Source organism: Belonocnema kinseyi, chromosome 4, assembly GCF_010883055.1.
Source record: "Belonocnema kinseyi isolate 2016_QV_RU_SX_M_011 chromosome 4, B_treatae_v1, whole genome shotgun sequence".
Taxonomy (NCBI): Eukaryota; Metazoa; Arthropoda; class Insecta; order Hymenoptera; family Cynipidae; genus Belonocnema; species Belonocnema kinseyi.
Window position 1 is genome coordinate 140,680,435 of NC_046660.1, and position 15,215 is coordinate 140,695,649.

General features: G+C 31.1%; 1 protein-coding gene across 11 annotated transcripts in view; it reads right to left on the reverse strand.

Moving 5' to 3' along the window:
* LOC117171308 (exocyst complex component 7) overlaps positions 1 to 15,215 on the reverse strand; it is a 336,468-nt gene that overhangs the window by 288,047 nt on the left and 33,206 nt on the right. For 6 of the 11 annotated variants that reach the window (XR_004466862.1, XM_033358480.1, XM_033358485.1 and 3 more), the window contains exons 2-3: positions 12,619 to 12,691; positions 5,323 to 5,522 (exon numbers count right to left, since the gene is read on the reverse strand). The exons of 1 other annotated variant lie outside the window; for it this stretch is intronic. Coding sequence is in view for 6 of the 10 variants with exons in the window: in XM_033358480.1 (XP_033214371.1) it covers positions 5,323 to 5,417 (95 nt within the window). In the remaining 4 variants the exon portion in view is untranslated. The remainder of the gene's footprint in view (positions 1 to 5,322; positions 5,523 to 12,618; positions 12,692 to 15,215) is intronic. 4 more of the 11 variants (XM_033358484.1, XM_033358482.1, XM_033358487.1 and 1 more) reach the window with 2 other exon arrangements.

Sequence of the window (15,215 nt, forward strand, 5' to 3'; positions counted from 1 at the left end):
TTACTTAAACCATCATCTATCAGGAATTTTCAAATCAAACTTAATAAGCATAACAGGATGCCATGCAATAACCCTCATATCAAATTTCATCTGTCCACCTGCGTCTTTTACGCATTAAGCAAATAAAGGCAAGAATTTTTAGCTAAAGTATCATCTATCAGGAAACAATAAATCAAATAAATATTCAAAACAGAATGCCATACGTAGCTCTCCATATAAAAATAACCTATACAGCCGCATCTTTTTTGCATTTACCAAACGTATTATCTGTCAGGAAGAAATAAATCAACCTTGTTTTTCTCATTTTACTTTGACACATGCACGTGATAACCTTGAACCTATTTACATGAATTTGGCTACAGACTATTGCGTAATCGTGACGTCATCAGGATCCTTCGAGAAAGATCTCAAAGCTTAGCACAGACACGAACCCTTGTTTTCCAGAAAATTCAGCACGGAAACGAACCACTACAGTTTGAAGCTTCTCGATGCCGGTAAGGTAGGAATCGTGGTCCAGAACCGGCCCTATACATCTACTAACAAGTAATTATGTTAAAGGTAATGAATTTATATATTCAAAATACTGAAATCGTTAAGCCATAATTAATAATTAAATAAGTATGAAATGTTGAGAAAAAATGGTCACGTTTTTGGCCGTCTTGAGTTAAAATGGCCCAATAAATTGAACAAATATAAACTTACTTATTTTCCAATAAACTATGTTAGTAAAGTTGATAAATGCTTTCTAACAGCATTTTATGTATAATGATAACTTTTTTGTATAAGAAATATGATATAATAACAACAATTTATCAAGTAAAAGCTTCACCTCATTCTTAGTACACAATATTAATATCAATGCTAATAAGCGTCACAGATATATATATATTTATCAAGGGTTTTATATAAGAAAACGTAATGATTTTCCCTTTCACTATTTTTTTTTTTTTTGTATTTCGTCATTTTTAAAGCTACATTAAGTTTTAAAATAATTAAATACTGAATTTACTGCTAGTGTACGTAATCATAAGTTAGCAGACCGAAAACAGAGCCCTTCATCATTTATCATAGTTTTGAATTCAAGGTGTAACCTTAAAATCAATTTTTTATGTAAAGCGCATTAAATATTACAATTGAATTTTTTTTCGTCTTTTTTTTCTTTAATTCTTTTTAAATGGAAACATAATTATTGAGTAGATCAATATGTAATTTCGAACTTTTACAAAAAAGAAGGAAGATAAATTGAAATGTTCAGGTTAAGTTTCAAACCTGATGTTTAAAGTCAAAATTATTATACAAAAATTAGTTTCAGTATTAAAAATTTGAATTAAGTTTTAATGGAAAGATTTTTTTGACAATTAAACGTTTTAACCACACAATCCACCGGCTGCTTTAGACAAGTGGTAGTACTTTTATGTTTTGTTTATTTTTAATTGACTTATTTATTATTTTTAAATTGTTAAATACCGATATAACATCCTAGTGTCTGAACTATATTCTACCATAAGCAACAATAACAATAATAAAAGGGAATCTACATAATATTATGCCTAAAGTCCAATTAAAAATGTTTACACAATTAGGTGTAAAACTATTATCGTGTTCTATTATTTTACTTTAAATATTTGATGCTTGAAATTGCCTCCCCAAAATGTGACGTCAATTCATTAATATATCTGTACCAAAAAACGACATTAATCTGGCTTTCCTAATGTATTATTAATGATAAGCAACGTCTTCAACTATACTGAAAAGCGAGGGTCTATTTTAAATCAATAATTATACAGGTTGCGACATTTGCATAAAAACACCAGCAGCGAAATGGAAAGGCGCAATGCGTGTGGACTCACATGGATGGAACCTTTTTGCGCAGTTGACAAGGTCGCGGTCCCTTAGTGCTTTATGCATGCCAGTCTTTTTGTGGACGTACGAAAATTTTTCAACTAAAATCAATATTATAGAATAAAAAAGCGACTCGCATATTTCGCGAAATAGTGAGTTTTGCAGCACGACGTTGCAGACCCGTTTGAGCTGGGATGGGCGGAAACGTCTGGGAGGCTATATCGTAAATGTAAATTATAAAGGTCCGAGTAGTAATATTTCTCAAGTGTAGAATGGATTTTCTTAGTCATGCTCCATTCTTTTGTCGGTTGACAACCTTTCAGTGTCACGAAATAAAATATCCAAAATTTCATGTTAGTGTATCAGATCGAGTACTTCAACTCAATATTAGAACAGTTGATTGTATTTCGTGACACTGAAAGGTCGTCAATTGACGAAAGACTGAAACATGACAGAGAAAATAGATTCTCAACTTGACAAATATTAGTATTCGTACATTTCTAAATTACTTTAACGTTTAGAATATTTTCTTGAAAAAGTTTTCTGCCTTCCCATGACGTCATTCCAAAATACTTAGTTCAAACTTTCCACTCTTCAGGCCTCTTTTTTTCATTGGTCAGCTATTGACACGAAGGAGAGCGTACAGGGACCGTGGTGGGAGTTAAAGGAACTACGCAATTTATAATAGCCGTGTATGGGGGCCTTGAAATATAGGAAACCTGAAATAGGGAAGAGTTCACTGTCATTGTATAATTTTACGAAAGTGGTCAAAGATTATCCTGTTATCATGTTTTGGGATTATTCAACCCAATTTTTAATCCGCATAATATCACACATAACATGGAGCCGAATTGAGCATAAAGCATTTTTCGCGTTTATACGTATATATTTACACATTTATGCGCTTAAACCGCCTAATTAGAAAGCTGAGCGGGACCGTATTTGAGCATTTTAGTGGCACGTATTCATTTATAGTTTATTTTAATACACTATTTTCTCGTTTTTTGTTAAAAAACAATCAATGATTCAAACATTGTTCAAAGAATACGCCTCGAACTATCAATTGTGTGTATATTTGATGTATTTTCTTCGTGAAAAGTACTTCCAGAATATCTGCTGTTGAAAGTAAATGAAGAAAAAATATATACATTAACTGGTTTCACATTGTTTATTTATTATTTATAAGAAATTTTATTGAAGGGATTATCATTAGTTTATCCATTTTTGGCATTCTCAACATAAAATAATAAAAAGTTATAAAACTAATCCCTGCAATGACGTTTCTTATAAATAATAAATAAACAATGTTAAACCAGTTAATTTATATATTTTTCTTTCCTTTACTTTCGACAACAGATATTCTGGAGGTAATTTTCATAAAGTAAATACATAAAATATGCATACAAATGAAAGTTTGAAGCGTATTATTTAAGCAATGTTTGAACAATTTATTGATTTTTAACCGAAAAGGAGAACAAAGTATATTGGATGAACTAAGAATGGAAGTATACTACCAAAATGCTCAAATAAGGTCCCAGCACATTTTACATCATATAAAGATCTTTTCAAATGGGAAGGGTCAAAGTTTCATGGTCATAACTCGTGACCTACACTGTAAAAAAAGATTTGTGTAAAATTACAAAGTTTCGGAAAATTACATATTGTATCATTGTAAATATCACACACTTCACTGTGTGATTTTACGAAAGTGTGTGAAAATAAATCCTCTAGCTATGTAGATAAAAGGACCTTCGAACAGCAGTGTAATATTAAACACTCGATAAAAATAAAATTACACATTCCGTCGTACGAACTTTAGATTCAGAAGGGAAAATTCAGTCGCAGCGCGTAAAAATATCATGCGTCGGTAAAATCACTTTCCTGTGATTGAAAATTACATCGAGATTTTTAATTTTACCAAAAATTTTTAATTTTACCCTGGCGGAAACTGTAAGATTTTTTATTTATAATTAATTGAAAATTTAGCATAATTAATCAAATAATATGTGAATACAAAAGCCTCTCTCGTTTTCGTTGTTTATCGAAGCCTTCATCCTCTAATTTTGGAGAAATTGACAGCTATTTTCAACTTTTTTCACAGCTTTCACACAAAAACAGATCAAATTCGAGCTATTCCTTTTTGGCTTTTACATTTTCTGCTATTGGAACGAAAAAATGTAGTTATTCAAAACATAGATGTGTTTCTTCAATCTCGATGAAATTTTATACGAAGTTTGAGCTTCGAGTGTTCGAAACCTGTCACCCTAATCAATATTATTTTATTTTATTCTTTCACATAATGAATTTTACATTTTCGTGTGTAAAATTATCGGTCGAATTGGAACATCACAGCAGATTCAATTGTAAAATTCATCTCTAGGTAGATTATTACAATTTTACGTAATGTTACTCCGATACACGAGGGTCCTTTTATTTACATCCACCAGAGATGTAAAATTCAATTGATTTTTTTTGACAGTGTATAAAAGCAAAAGAAATTTACTTATGCAAAATGTAGTCCTCTATAAATTATTACTTTAACGTTTTTCTATAGGATATGTACAAAACGAAAAATTAAAAAAAAACTTTTTTGGCTATAAATATTTCAAAATAGAAAAAAAAAACTATTTTTTTTTTTAAGAATGAGAACGTTTGATAGATGGAGACTAGAAGATTATTATTTTTTATTTAGTTTCACGCATAATTTCCTACTCTACAACTTTTCCCTTAATTAATTAATTAATTAATTAATTGAAGTTTTGGACATTTTTTTTTTGAATAGGTTCCAAAGTACAGATACAAACTTCAGAATTTGGGTTTTTAAAATATTTGTTTAAATCCAGGTTCTTTGAAGGGCCATAACTTGGCACCTATTGAAGATATGTTTTTTTCTATAAAACTTGAAATTTTTTTAGGACACCTTAATAAACCGTTTTAGCCAAAAAAACGCGCATAAACTGCTTAATGCGGTGAAAAGAACTTTTTTCGTACGTAATGCCTGGACGATATGAATTGTACTCCAAGGTCAGAGAAGATGCTGAATGTTCTTACATAATGGTCCGTTAAGCATTTAAGTGCTGATTGATATATTAAATATCGAATACAGATAAGCCTTACACTGTGTAATAACTAATGTGATTGTACTGTCGAGTTTCAAAATCGTTTTTGATCAATATAATTTGACGGTGCATAACAATGTATAAATATGTATTTTAATGCGCAGAAGCCTTAGAATATCATCACTATTATGACATTAACGCCCTAGAAAACACTTGAATTTTACCGCATAATGCAGCATTCTTAAATGCATAAAGTTGACATCTCTATTTATCACAGAACACATAACCTAAAATTAGGTTAAATCTAGTATACCTCTCACATGTATGGTTCTAATAAGTGAACTTTAATTACTTTGTTTACTTAATTAAGATTTATTGGCTAAAATCATGTATTCATACAAACTTAAAAATAAAAAATTACCCAATTTTCAAAGTAGTCCAGTCAAATTGTACTTTTTTCCAGAAAAAATTTATAAAGTTTTGATATCTAGCGAACGTGTTTCCGTATGGCATCATAATCAAATATCAAGTTTCCCTCTGGCCGATGGGCGGAATCACCCTTAAATCCAACGAACATCCCTCGGAAATTGGTTTTTGGCGATTATTTCGAAAAGGGTGCATCTAACGACAAAAACAGCTCAGTATATCAAATTCTAAACAAGAAGGGATACATGCATTTTTGTTGTGCGGGTCACAGTCACCGAGTAATCCACCCTTTGAGTAGGGGTGAGTTTGATCTCGAAGCCCGCATGCTTTTTCTCTTGCACATATCTCGATATGGGGTGGTTTTTCGGTCATAATGTGTTGGACTAAAATTTGAGAGCACACAATTCTTTATAAATATTGCTAATTAATTTGTTGTTATTTAAACAATTATAGATTATATCAACATTTTTCCGAAAATGGATCAGTGACTTATTTCCACACCACCTATGCGATAAAGTTTGTGATGCATTTTTTTATGTGGTATCCCCACGAGACCTAATCCACTGCACACTGGCAAATAATTTTTAAAATTTAGTTGAGAAACTGTTATTAGTTGTCAAAATCATCAACTGTTTCTGGCAGTTTATCTATGATTTCTTCATCAAGACAACCTGTACCGTGAATATTTAGGCAAATTACGGAACATTTTAATCAAGCTTTTACGCATTCACAGCGTTTACCGCATACCATTTTACAGGAACAAACTTCTAGAAAAAAGGGCAAACTCTTAATTTTTTCATTACAATTTTTTAAATAATTAATATATCTTGTAAAATTGATTTCTGTACTAAAATTATGAGTCTTCAGCCACAAAGAATCTATTTTCACAAAAAACGAAATATATTTTCGACTGAAACAGTTGACTTTTCAACTAAAAACATTAATTTTTCCACAAAAAGATAAACACTTATTACTTTTAAAAGAAAGAATAATTATTTGAAAAATTTTCTAAATCAGTTTACAAAATTTTGTCCACACTTCAGCAAATGCAATTTCCTGTTTTGGCTCCTCTTTAAAATGTCTAAAATTAGATTTTAAAAACCACTTTTTTGATTTTGACTCCATAAAAATCCCTCATATTCTGCTTTTTATGTGTTAAAATAGTATTTCTAATGAACGTTCATAAAACAATTAGGTCAGCAATAAAAAAATGTATGTTGTTTGTTATTGAGTTTTAAAATTAAGTTACGAATGAGACTATTTATACTTTTAAACTGGAAGTGCAAAATTATTTAAGGATAATATCGAAAAATGCGATAGTTTGAGAAATAAACAAAAATTATTAAATTAATTAATAAGATTTCAAATCTGGCAAAATTTTAGCTTCCGGAGTTTCCCAAGCTAAGTAACATATAGCACCAAAACATTTAAGCAGCTGCAGTGGATTTGAGAAAAATTTACTGAACCATTTTTCAGGGGGGGTGGGGCGTACCCAGATAGCCAGATAGGAATTGGCGTCTGCCCGTAACAATATGCAATTATTACTTTCGTTATTTTCGACTTACTTCTACCAAAGATCTCCTACCTAGCCCTTCTTTCGATTAAACCAAAATATCAAGTCTTATTATTAAATGGCTGATAACAAAATTATATGTCCTTTAAAAAGTATTTTTATTCCTTTCAACTTTTGTACGTATCTGACGCCTTTTGGCTTAAAATTTGAATTTTCGATGGATAAAACCATAACTGTCGGTCTTGAAACGTTGAGATCCACTAAAAAATTAGGGTTTGAAATTTCGGGCGATTCTAATACTTTCGGAATTATAAATTATGAAAGTGCAAAAAAATTGAAAAATACATTCTTTTAAATAACATTAGTGTTAGTACCTAAATAGTCAAAGGTTTTAAAAACCATTCGAGTTTTTCAAACCGTAAAGTTGAATTTTTAAACAAAACAAAAAGTTTTCCACCCAATATTGGATTTTCAAACCAACGCAATTAATTTTGAACGAAATAGTTGCACGTAAAACCAAACAGTTGAAGTTTCAAGAAACGATACGAATTTTCAAGAAAAAAGTTTCATCTTTTACCAAGCTCTTGATGTTTCAAGTAAAAGAGATGACTTTTCTACCGCAACAGATAAATTTCCAACCGAAAAGGATTACTTCTCTATTCAACAAACCATTTGAATTTTCGACTAATAAAGATGGCTCTTTAACCAAACAGTCGATTTTTCATAATATAGTATAATTTTCATATAAATAATTATGTTCTTCACCAAACAGTAGAATTTTCAAACAGAAGATATGGATTCTAAACCCTGACTATATTCGTAGACTTTTCAAATATAAGGAATTAACTTTGGTGAACATTTTGTTGGTTATGAAAAACAAACAATATGTGTCTCATCTTTTGCATTGTAAAAGATAGATTTGAGCCACAAACAATTCCGTTACATTACAAAGACCAGTCTTTCCGGATTTTATATTTCAAATCGGCATTTTTTTATCTTTAAAAAAGATCTTTTTTATATTTAAGCTTTTGACACTTTTTGTCTGAATAAATCAATATAACCCAATGCACCTGAAAACTTGACAATAATTATATATACTTAATTATGGGTACATATATGCCGATTTTTTAAAATCTAATAACTATATATAATACATCTGGGATTGCTATACAATATGCATAGATCTAACTGTTCATTTTATAGGTTATGTGAATGATGTTAAAAGTAAATAATGTAAAAACAAACATGTCACTATCAAAATTCGGAAAAAAATATTCTTCAATGCAAAGAAAAGTTCTGTCAATTAAAGAAATATATTTGAACGAACTGTATCTTTAATTCAAGACAAATATTTTTCTGATATTTTCATAAATGTCTACAGTTGACATTAAATGCAATTTTGTTCAACTTTGATTAATATTTACTTGTTTAATGATCGCTCATGGCAAACATTCTTAATTTTGAAATTATATAGTCTAATTTTTAAGAATTTCAAATTAAAGTGATATGACTTAGAAAATACGACAATTTCAAGTCGGTTGTCTTTAAAATTGTGCAATTTTACATAAAGGTTTGTTTTCAAACCTCTTGAAGTTACAAACATTATATTTAATTATAATCGTTACTGTAAGAGTATTTAATGAAAGATATTTAATTGTCTCTCCAAATCACTAATTGAGTTTCATAATTTTTGAAAATCATTTTCGAGTTTTATTTTTTATGGCTTTTTCTTGTAAGTTGAGAAATTGACATTATCCAGAAAAAAAATTACAATAACATTTTTAATATAAATTTATTATGTACATATTTATAACTTAAGAATACATTGAAATATTTCAATTCTTTTCCCAATATCTTCTAAAGAACTTCAAAACATAGTTCATCTTGGGGATTTAAGTGTTTATTGACAATGCACCTTCCTAATCACTCGGTGATTCAATCAGATCTAGAGAAGAATAAATAATACATACGAGGCCGTTAAAATTTTGTAACTCCTTGGGGGGGGGGGGGGCACCACGAGGTTTACTCCACTGTTAAACTTACACAGACCTTATATAGAAAAAGCGACCGGAGGGGGCTCCAAACTGTCAAGAAAAAACGTTAAGCATTTTTTGAACGGCCTGCATATATATGAGGTGTCAAAAAATGGTCTCTTCAAAGTATATATCATTCGACACATAATTTCATGAAACGTATAGATTCACAAAGTCTCAGAAAATTATTTTATCAAAGAACCTAGAACCTCATGGAAGGAAAGTGGACTGGAAATTTTTACTCAATATCTTCTGTTAGCATCAGTAAATTTTCCGAGTACCCCATCCTTTGAATTGAAGGATTACAACTAGAGACGTAAAGCAAAGAAGGTATATATTTGGGACGAGAGGGCGGAGCACTTCTGACACTCCTGTTAGATCCCATTGATTTTGTTGCTTTTCATGAAATATTTTCTATTTCTTTTAACCGTCATGTCTACCTACAATTCTTTAAATTTTTATAAATTCAAAAGCAAATTGTTATCTTGTACAAAAAGGCATTATAATAAGGTATGAAAAGTCAATATGAATTGAGAATAAAATTCTCGGTTGCAGTAGTTTAAAATTTATAACTTATCTTCAATTGAAATGTTTACTCAAATGGGATTTCTGTTCGCTATAAATAAATACATATTTAGCTATTAATGAGACAAATATATTTAATAAATAATTGTAAGAAAAACGTAAAGGCTTCAACCCCTGTGAACGATACAAAAAATGTACAGAAAATATCCAGCTAATCGTACCACAATGTCAATATATAGAGCCCCTTCGTCCTGAAATTCTTGCTGAAATTTCTGTACACGTAGCCCTGTCATTGAAAAATGTACAGTTTGAAAATTGAAACGTTTATGGTTGAAATTAACATCAAAGAAACTGAGCCTCGAACTGAGCAGTGTGGTATTTTAGTTAAAAAATTAATAGATAAAATATTAAAAACTACGCATTCACTGATGCATGTTCGTATTGTTTAAATTGAAAATAAATTTGTATTTCAGGTTGTACACTATTTAGTAGTTATCTTAAGTGCAAAAACTATTTTAAAACTTGAGGAAAATATTTCCATTGTTAATTGTAACTAACTTTAGAAGATTGCGCTAGGCGAACTTTCGAATAAGTATGACAGTTTAAAATTATTTAGTTATTTAGAGTTATTTAGAGCTAAAATGTACCACAGAGATTCGTAGAGAATCCTTTAAAGAATAAAATTAAGTAAGAAAAAAATAATTAAAATTTTTTTTCAAAATTCGCCTAGTATAGGAGCATTTTCTTTCAATTTAAAAATAATTTTCAATGAAGTTTATTTTTTAACTTGAAATAACTTCTGTACATAGTTCTTTATTGCGTCAAATTGGAAGTCTGAGAAATTGAACAATTCTGGCCCTACCGGCGTTTGGCGCCAAACAATAGACTATGATAGAACTATGCCGTGAAAATGAAATTATTCTCAACCAAATGAAAAAGTTATTTTGTATTTGTATCGTAATCTTTTTATTTTCAAAGTCACTCATAAATGAAGGACTGCAGTACAGAACAAGATAAACAACAAAAGCTAAATTAAAACAAGAAGATGTATAATTTGAAAAAATCTAGTTTCAAGAAACAGAATGTAGAAGTTTACAATTTCAAAATGACAGGAGCCTAAAACTGGAAAAGGCTCGGTTGCAAAAAACGACAAAAAGTACAATTATCAGTATAAATAAAAAGTAAAATCTTTCTTCTGAAATGTTGAGTTGCTAAGTTGAGAGAAGATGATTTTGATTAGAAAAAGTTAACCAATTACGAGTAAATCATTTAAGCATTTGGAGGTTTAAATTCTATGGGGTTTGAAAATCGTCTTTGGATAAAAACTACAATCAATTTTGTAATTCAAAAAAATAATAATAATAATAACTTGCTGCGGAGATATAGGGGACTCGAATAGAAATAAAAAAGTGTTCATGCAAAAAATGCATCCATTACGGGAAAATAAAAATTTTGTGTCGCGGTCTTGCTCGCACCGTCACATATGAGTTGTCGCTGAAAGACGTATAAAGAGAAGATATGTATATGTTTATTTGTAAATTAATAATAATAATAATAATAATAATAATTTTAACAAATATCATTTCTGATGGCACGGAAAAAAGTTAAGTAAAAAAAAACCACTTATAAAAGTGACTTTTGTAGAAAATGGAGATTTAAGACTTTTGGTGGGAATTCGATTGATTCCAGAGATTTTTCTTTGAGAAAAAAAGCATTTTATTATTATACTGTTTTAAACCAAATTTAGTAAAATAAATATGGTCAGAAAAAGCTCTTAAAAAAAGGTAAGAGGCTAGAGAAATTAAAAAAAGATGAAGATGGGATACAAGTACAGTTAACTATTTGCTTTTGAATCACTAACAGTCTTATTTTACTATATTAAAAACGAGATTTCGAAAAAATTATGTGAACAAAATATGTATTAGATTGTTTGAGAATTTTATATGCAAAAAGCCCAGTTTCGGAAAATGCTGGTTATCTAGTTCTGCACTACAATCATTGAATGGTACATAATGTTTAAAAATTTATAATTATATAAATAAGACTGTTCACAATTTAACAACTTTAAATAGAACCTGTTTCAATATGGAAGCATTACAAATTATCTATAGTATTGGTCAAAATAAAATAACAATAAAATTTCAGGTTTACAATTTGAAGGGCAAAAATTAAAAATAGAATAGTGTCGAAAATTGAACAATTGTACAATTCTGCAATTGTTTGATTTTAAATTTAGTAGTTCTAAGACAAAATGAAAATTTTTGCGAGAATTTAATGGACCATTTTTTATTTAGAAAGCTTTTAGAATTGAGTTTTACTTATTTCAAAAAAGGCTGCATGCTTTTTTACTTTAAATATTTAAAAGATTTATAAAATATTCAAAAGTATCAAACACTAAACAAATTTCAAATACAAAAATGCTTAACTAACCTTGATGATAAAAAAAAAACATTTTCTTCCATACCAAAACCTCCATAAATGCGCAGTTATCAATTTATCCTACTCTTTTATAGAATAATCTCTACGTTTTTAGTGCGAAATAACACTTCTTAAGCAATCATTTTAAATATGTGAAACAACGAATTAAGTTCCACTTATTTAACAAAGAACTCAATACTTATTGTCTTAAAATATTTAAAATGTCTAAAAGCGATCCAAAAGTAATAAATAATAAAGAAAAGTAAAGTACAAAAATCCTTTAATAACATCAATGACAAAAAAATAATTTTCTGCTATAAGAAAACGTTCATAAAACGCACAGTTTTCAGTTTATCGCGATTCTTTTATCATACTTTTTTTTACTCAGTTTTAAATGCGGAACAGATTTTCTAAAATAGCAATTTAAAATATGCAAAAAAATGGACTTTCAATCATATCACAAAGGGCTTAATACTTTTTTTCTTTAGAGATTTAATCCGCTGAGAAACAGTCTAAAACAGACAAAAAATAAAAAAATTTTGAGTTCAAAAACGTTTTAATAACCTCAGTGACAAAAACATCTATTATTAATGAATCATTAGTCTGAAAAACTTAATTTTCTTAAGTTTTCCTAAATACACATGCTTCTAATATCCGCATTAAATCTATTCTCAATAATTAAATTATTAATAAGCGCCCGTTTTCCCTTTTTTATGACTCTTTCCTTTGTATTTTCTGTTCCCAGATGTTTGGATTTCCCCAAAATCGGAACGGCATAAAATAAATGAAATGTAAATTTTACCTGTTTAGGGCGTAGGGCACTTATTCAGCAGGATTTTTTTCATAATTTTCAATTTTATGTTCTTACTTGCCACCTGAAATAGTACCAAAAATATATATATATATAATTTTTACACCTATAGAGTACATTTCAGTTCTTTCTGATATTGTGGTGAAATTTGAGGTGAGTGGATTGTGGAAGTGTGTAGAAGGGTGTGGAGGTGAGAGATCTAATTGAGGGATTGTGAGATTGCAAAGGGGAGGTAGATATTTTGGAGGATTGAGACAGATTTGTGTGGAAGTTTGTTTGGAGATTTGTGACAGGGTGGGAAGACTGTGTTAACGGAGTGGTAGTAGCAGGGTTGGGTAGCGACAAAGAAAGACGAGACAGGTAACAGACATCGACGGTAGAGGCAGGGAAGCATAGAAGGCGGGAAAATTTGAATTTGATTAATGGCTAGTGGAGCGAGTATCTCCTCGGAAGAAACAGAGCTAGAGCAGGAAGTGTTCAGTACGACGAAAGAGATAAAGGAAAGGAAGGCAAGGGGGAAGTATAAAAAAACTATAGAAAAGGAAAGATTAAGAGCAAAAAGCGTAGGGTCAATAGAAGCATTTATCAAAAGGAAGAGAGGGGAGAGGGAAAGCAGTGAAGAGAAGGAAGATATCGGGGCGAGTGTAAAATACCAGAAAATGTTTAGATCGCCGCCGAAAAAGCAGAGTTTGGTAGGGAAAAGCGATATCAGGGAGGGTGCTGTCGGTAGCGGAGATGGAAATGAAATGTCGATGAAAGAAGAAAGACTAAAGGAAATTAAAGAAGTGATGATAGAGGTAATGGGGATTTATGAAGAAACGCAGGAGAGAAGGGGAGAGGAATCAAAGATGGAAATTAGGCAGGAAATAGCTGAAGTTAAGAAAAAAATAAAAAAATGGGAAGAAATCCGGGAAAAGTTGGAAAAGAGGATGGAGTCATTGGAGCAAAAACTAGAGAAGCGGGAAGAAGTTAATAATGCAAAGGTAGAGGAGATAAGAGGTAAGATGAAGAAACGTGAAAGCTCGAACGGGAATAGCGGTGGGGGCGAGAGTGGGAATAAGGAGATGGAAAGGCTGAGAAACATAGAACAAAGAATAGAGAGGAAAGAGAGGGTAGAAAGAAAATTAAACATAGTGATAAAGGGTATAAGATTAGAGGGGAAGGAGCTGAAGGAAGGGGTGGAGGAAGTACTAAAAAGGATTGATGCTAAGGTAGAGATAGAGGAAATGCGAAATATAGGTAGGGAAGTGAGAAGAAGGGAGATAATGGTACTGGTGAAACTAAAGAAATGGGAACATAAGAGGGAGGTGATGACAAAGAAGAGGTTATTATATGGTAGTACGGAGAGAATAGAGGATGATTTGACATGGGTAGAAAGGAAGATGTATAAATTAAGGAAAATACCGGAAGAGGAAAGAAAAAAGGGAAAGAGAACATGGGTTAAGTATGGGAGAATTCAGATAGATGGAGTATGGTGGGATTGGGATGAAGAAAGGAAAGAGATAGTAAGAAATGAGGTGCATGTAAACTAGAAGAGGAAGGAACGGGTGATAGGAAAATAAGAAATAGTAAGAAGGAAAAAAAGATGAGAAACGAATGTAGGGAAGAATGGAAGATTTGTTACTGGAATATAGCAGGATTAGAGAGAAAGGATCAGGAGTTTATGAGAAATTTGACACAATGGGATATAGTCATAATGATGGTGACGTGGTTAGATGAAAAGGGATGGGAAAGAGTAAGGGGAAGGTTACCAAGTGGCTACAAATGACAAGTGCAAAATGCAAAGAGGAAGAATAAAAAGGGCAGAGCAATGGGAGGAATGGTGATGGGAGTAAGGAATGAATGTATAACAGGGAAAGATAAGAAAGACAGGAATGAACAAAAAGAAGGAATAATAGTAGAAGAGGCTATGATGAGAGGAAAGAAGTGGAAGGTAGTGGGGATTTATGTGAACGGCGATATGCAAGAAAAAACAGAGGAGATTAAAGAAATGATTGAAGAAAACAAAGAAGAGATTAGGGTGATAATAGGTGGTGATTTCAATTCGAGAACAGGAGACAGAGGAGGAAGGGAATGGGGAGAAGAAAGAGGAAGAAAATCCAAAGTTAAGGCACTAAATGGGGAGGGAAAAAAGTTGTTGAAGAGCTTGGAAGAGTTGGGATGGTATACTAGGCAGTCTGATAAGTACCTGAAAATTCTAAGAGATGGCATTAGTATTCACTAATGTGAACCATTTTCGTCGAGCTTGATCCTTCAAATGACGCCTGTCAAAACTTCAGCCATTTATGTTTACGCATTCACAAGTTACAGCACTAAGAAGCGACTAACCTCCGAGTTTTTTTTAATATGGAAAAATCTGAGTTTCGAGTTTTGATCAAACACTACTATCTTCGCAAGAAAACGATATCCGAGACCAAGGCCAAGCTGGATAAGTATTACCCGGACTCTGCACCGTTGATTGGACCGATTCATAAGTGGTTTACCGGGTTTCGTTGTGGCCGTACGAGCACAGTTGATGCTGAACGATCTGGGCGCCCAAAAGAGGTCACTACACCAGAAAATATCGAAAAAATCCATGATATGATGTT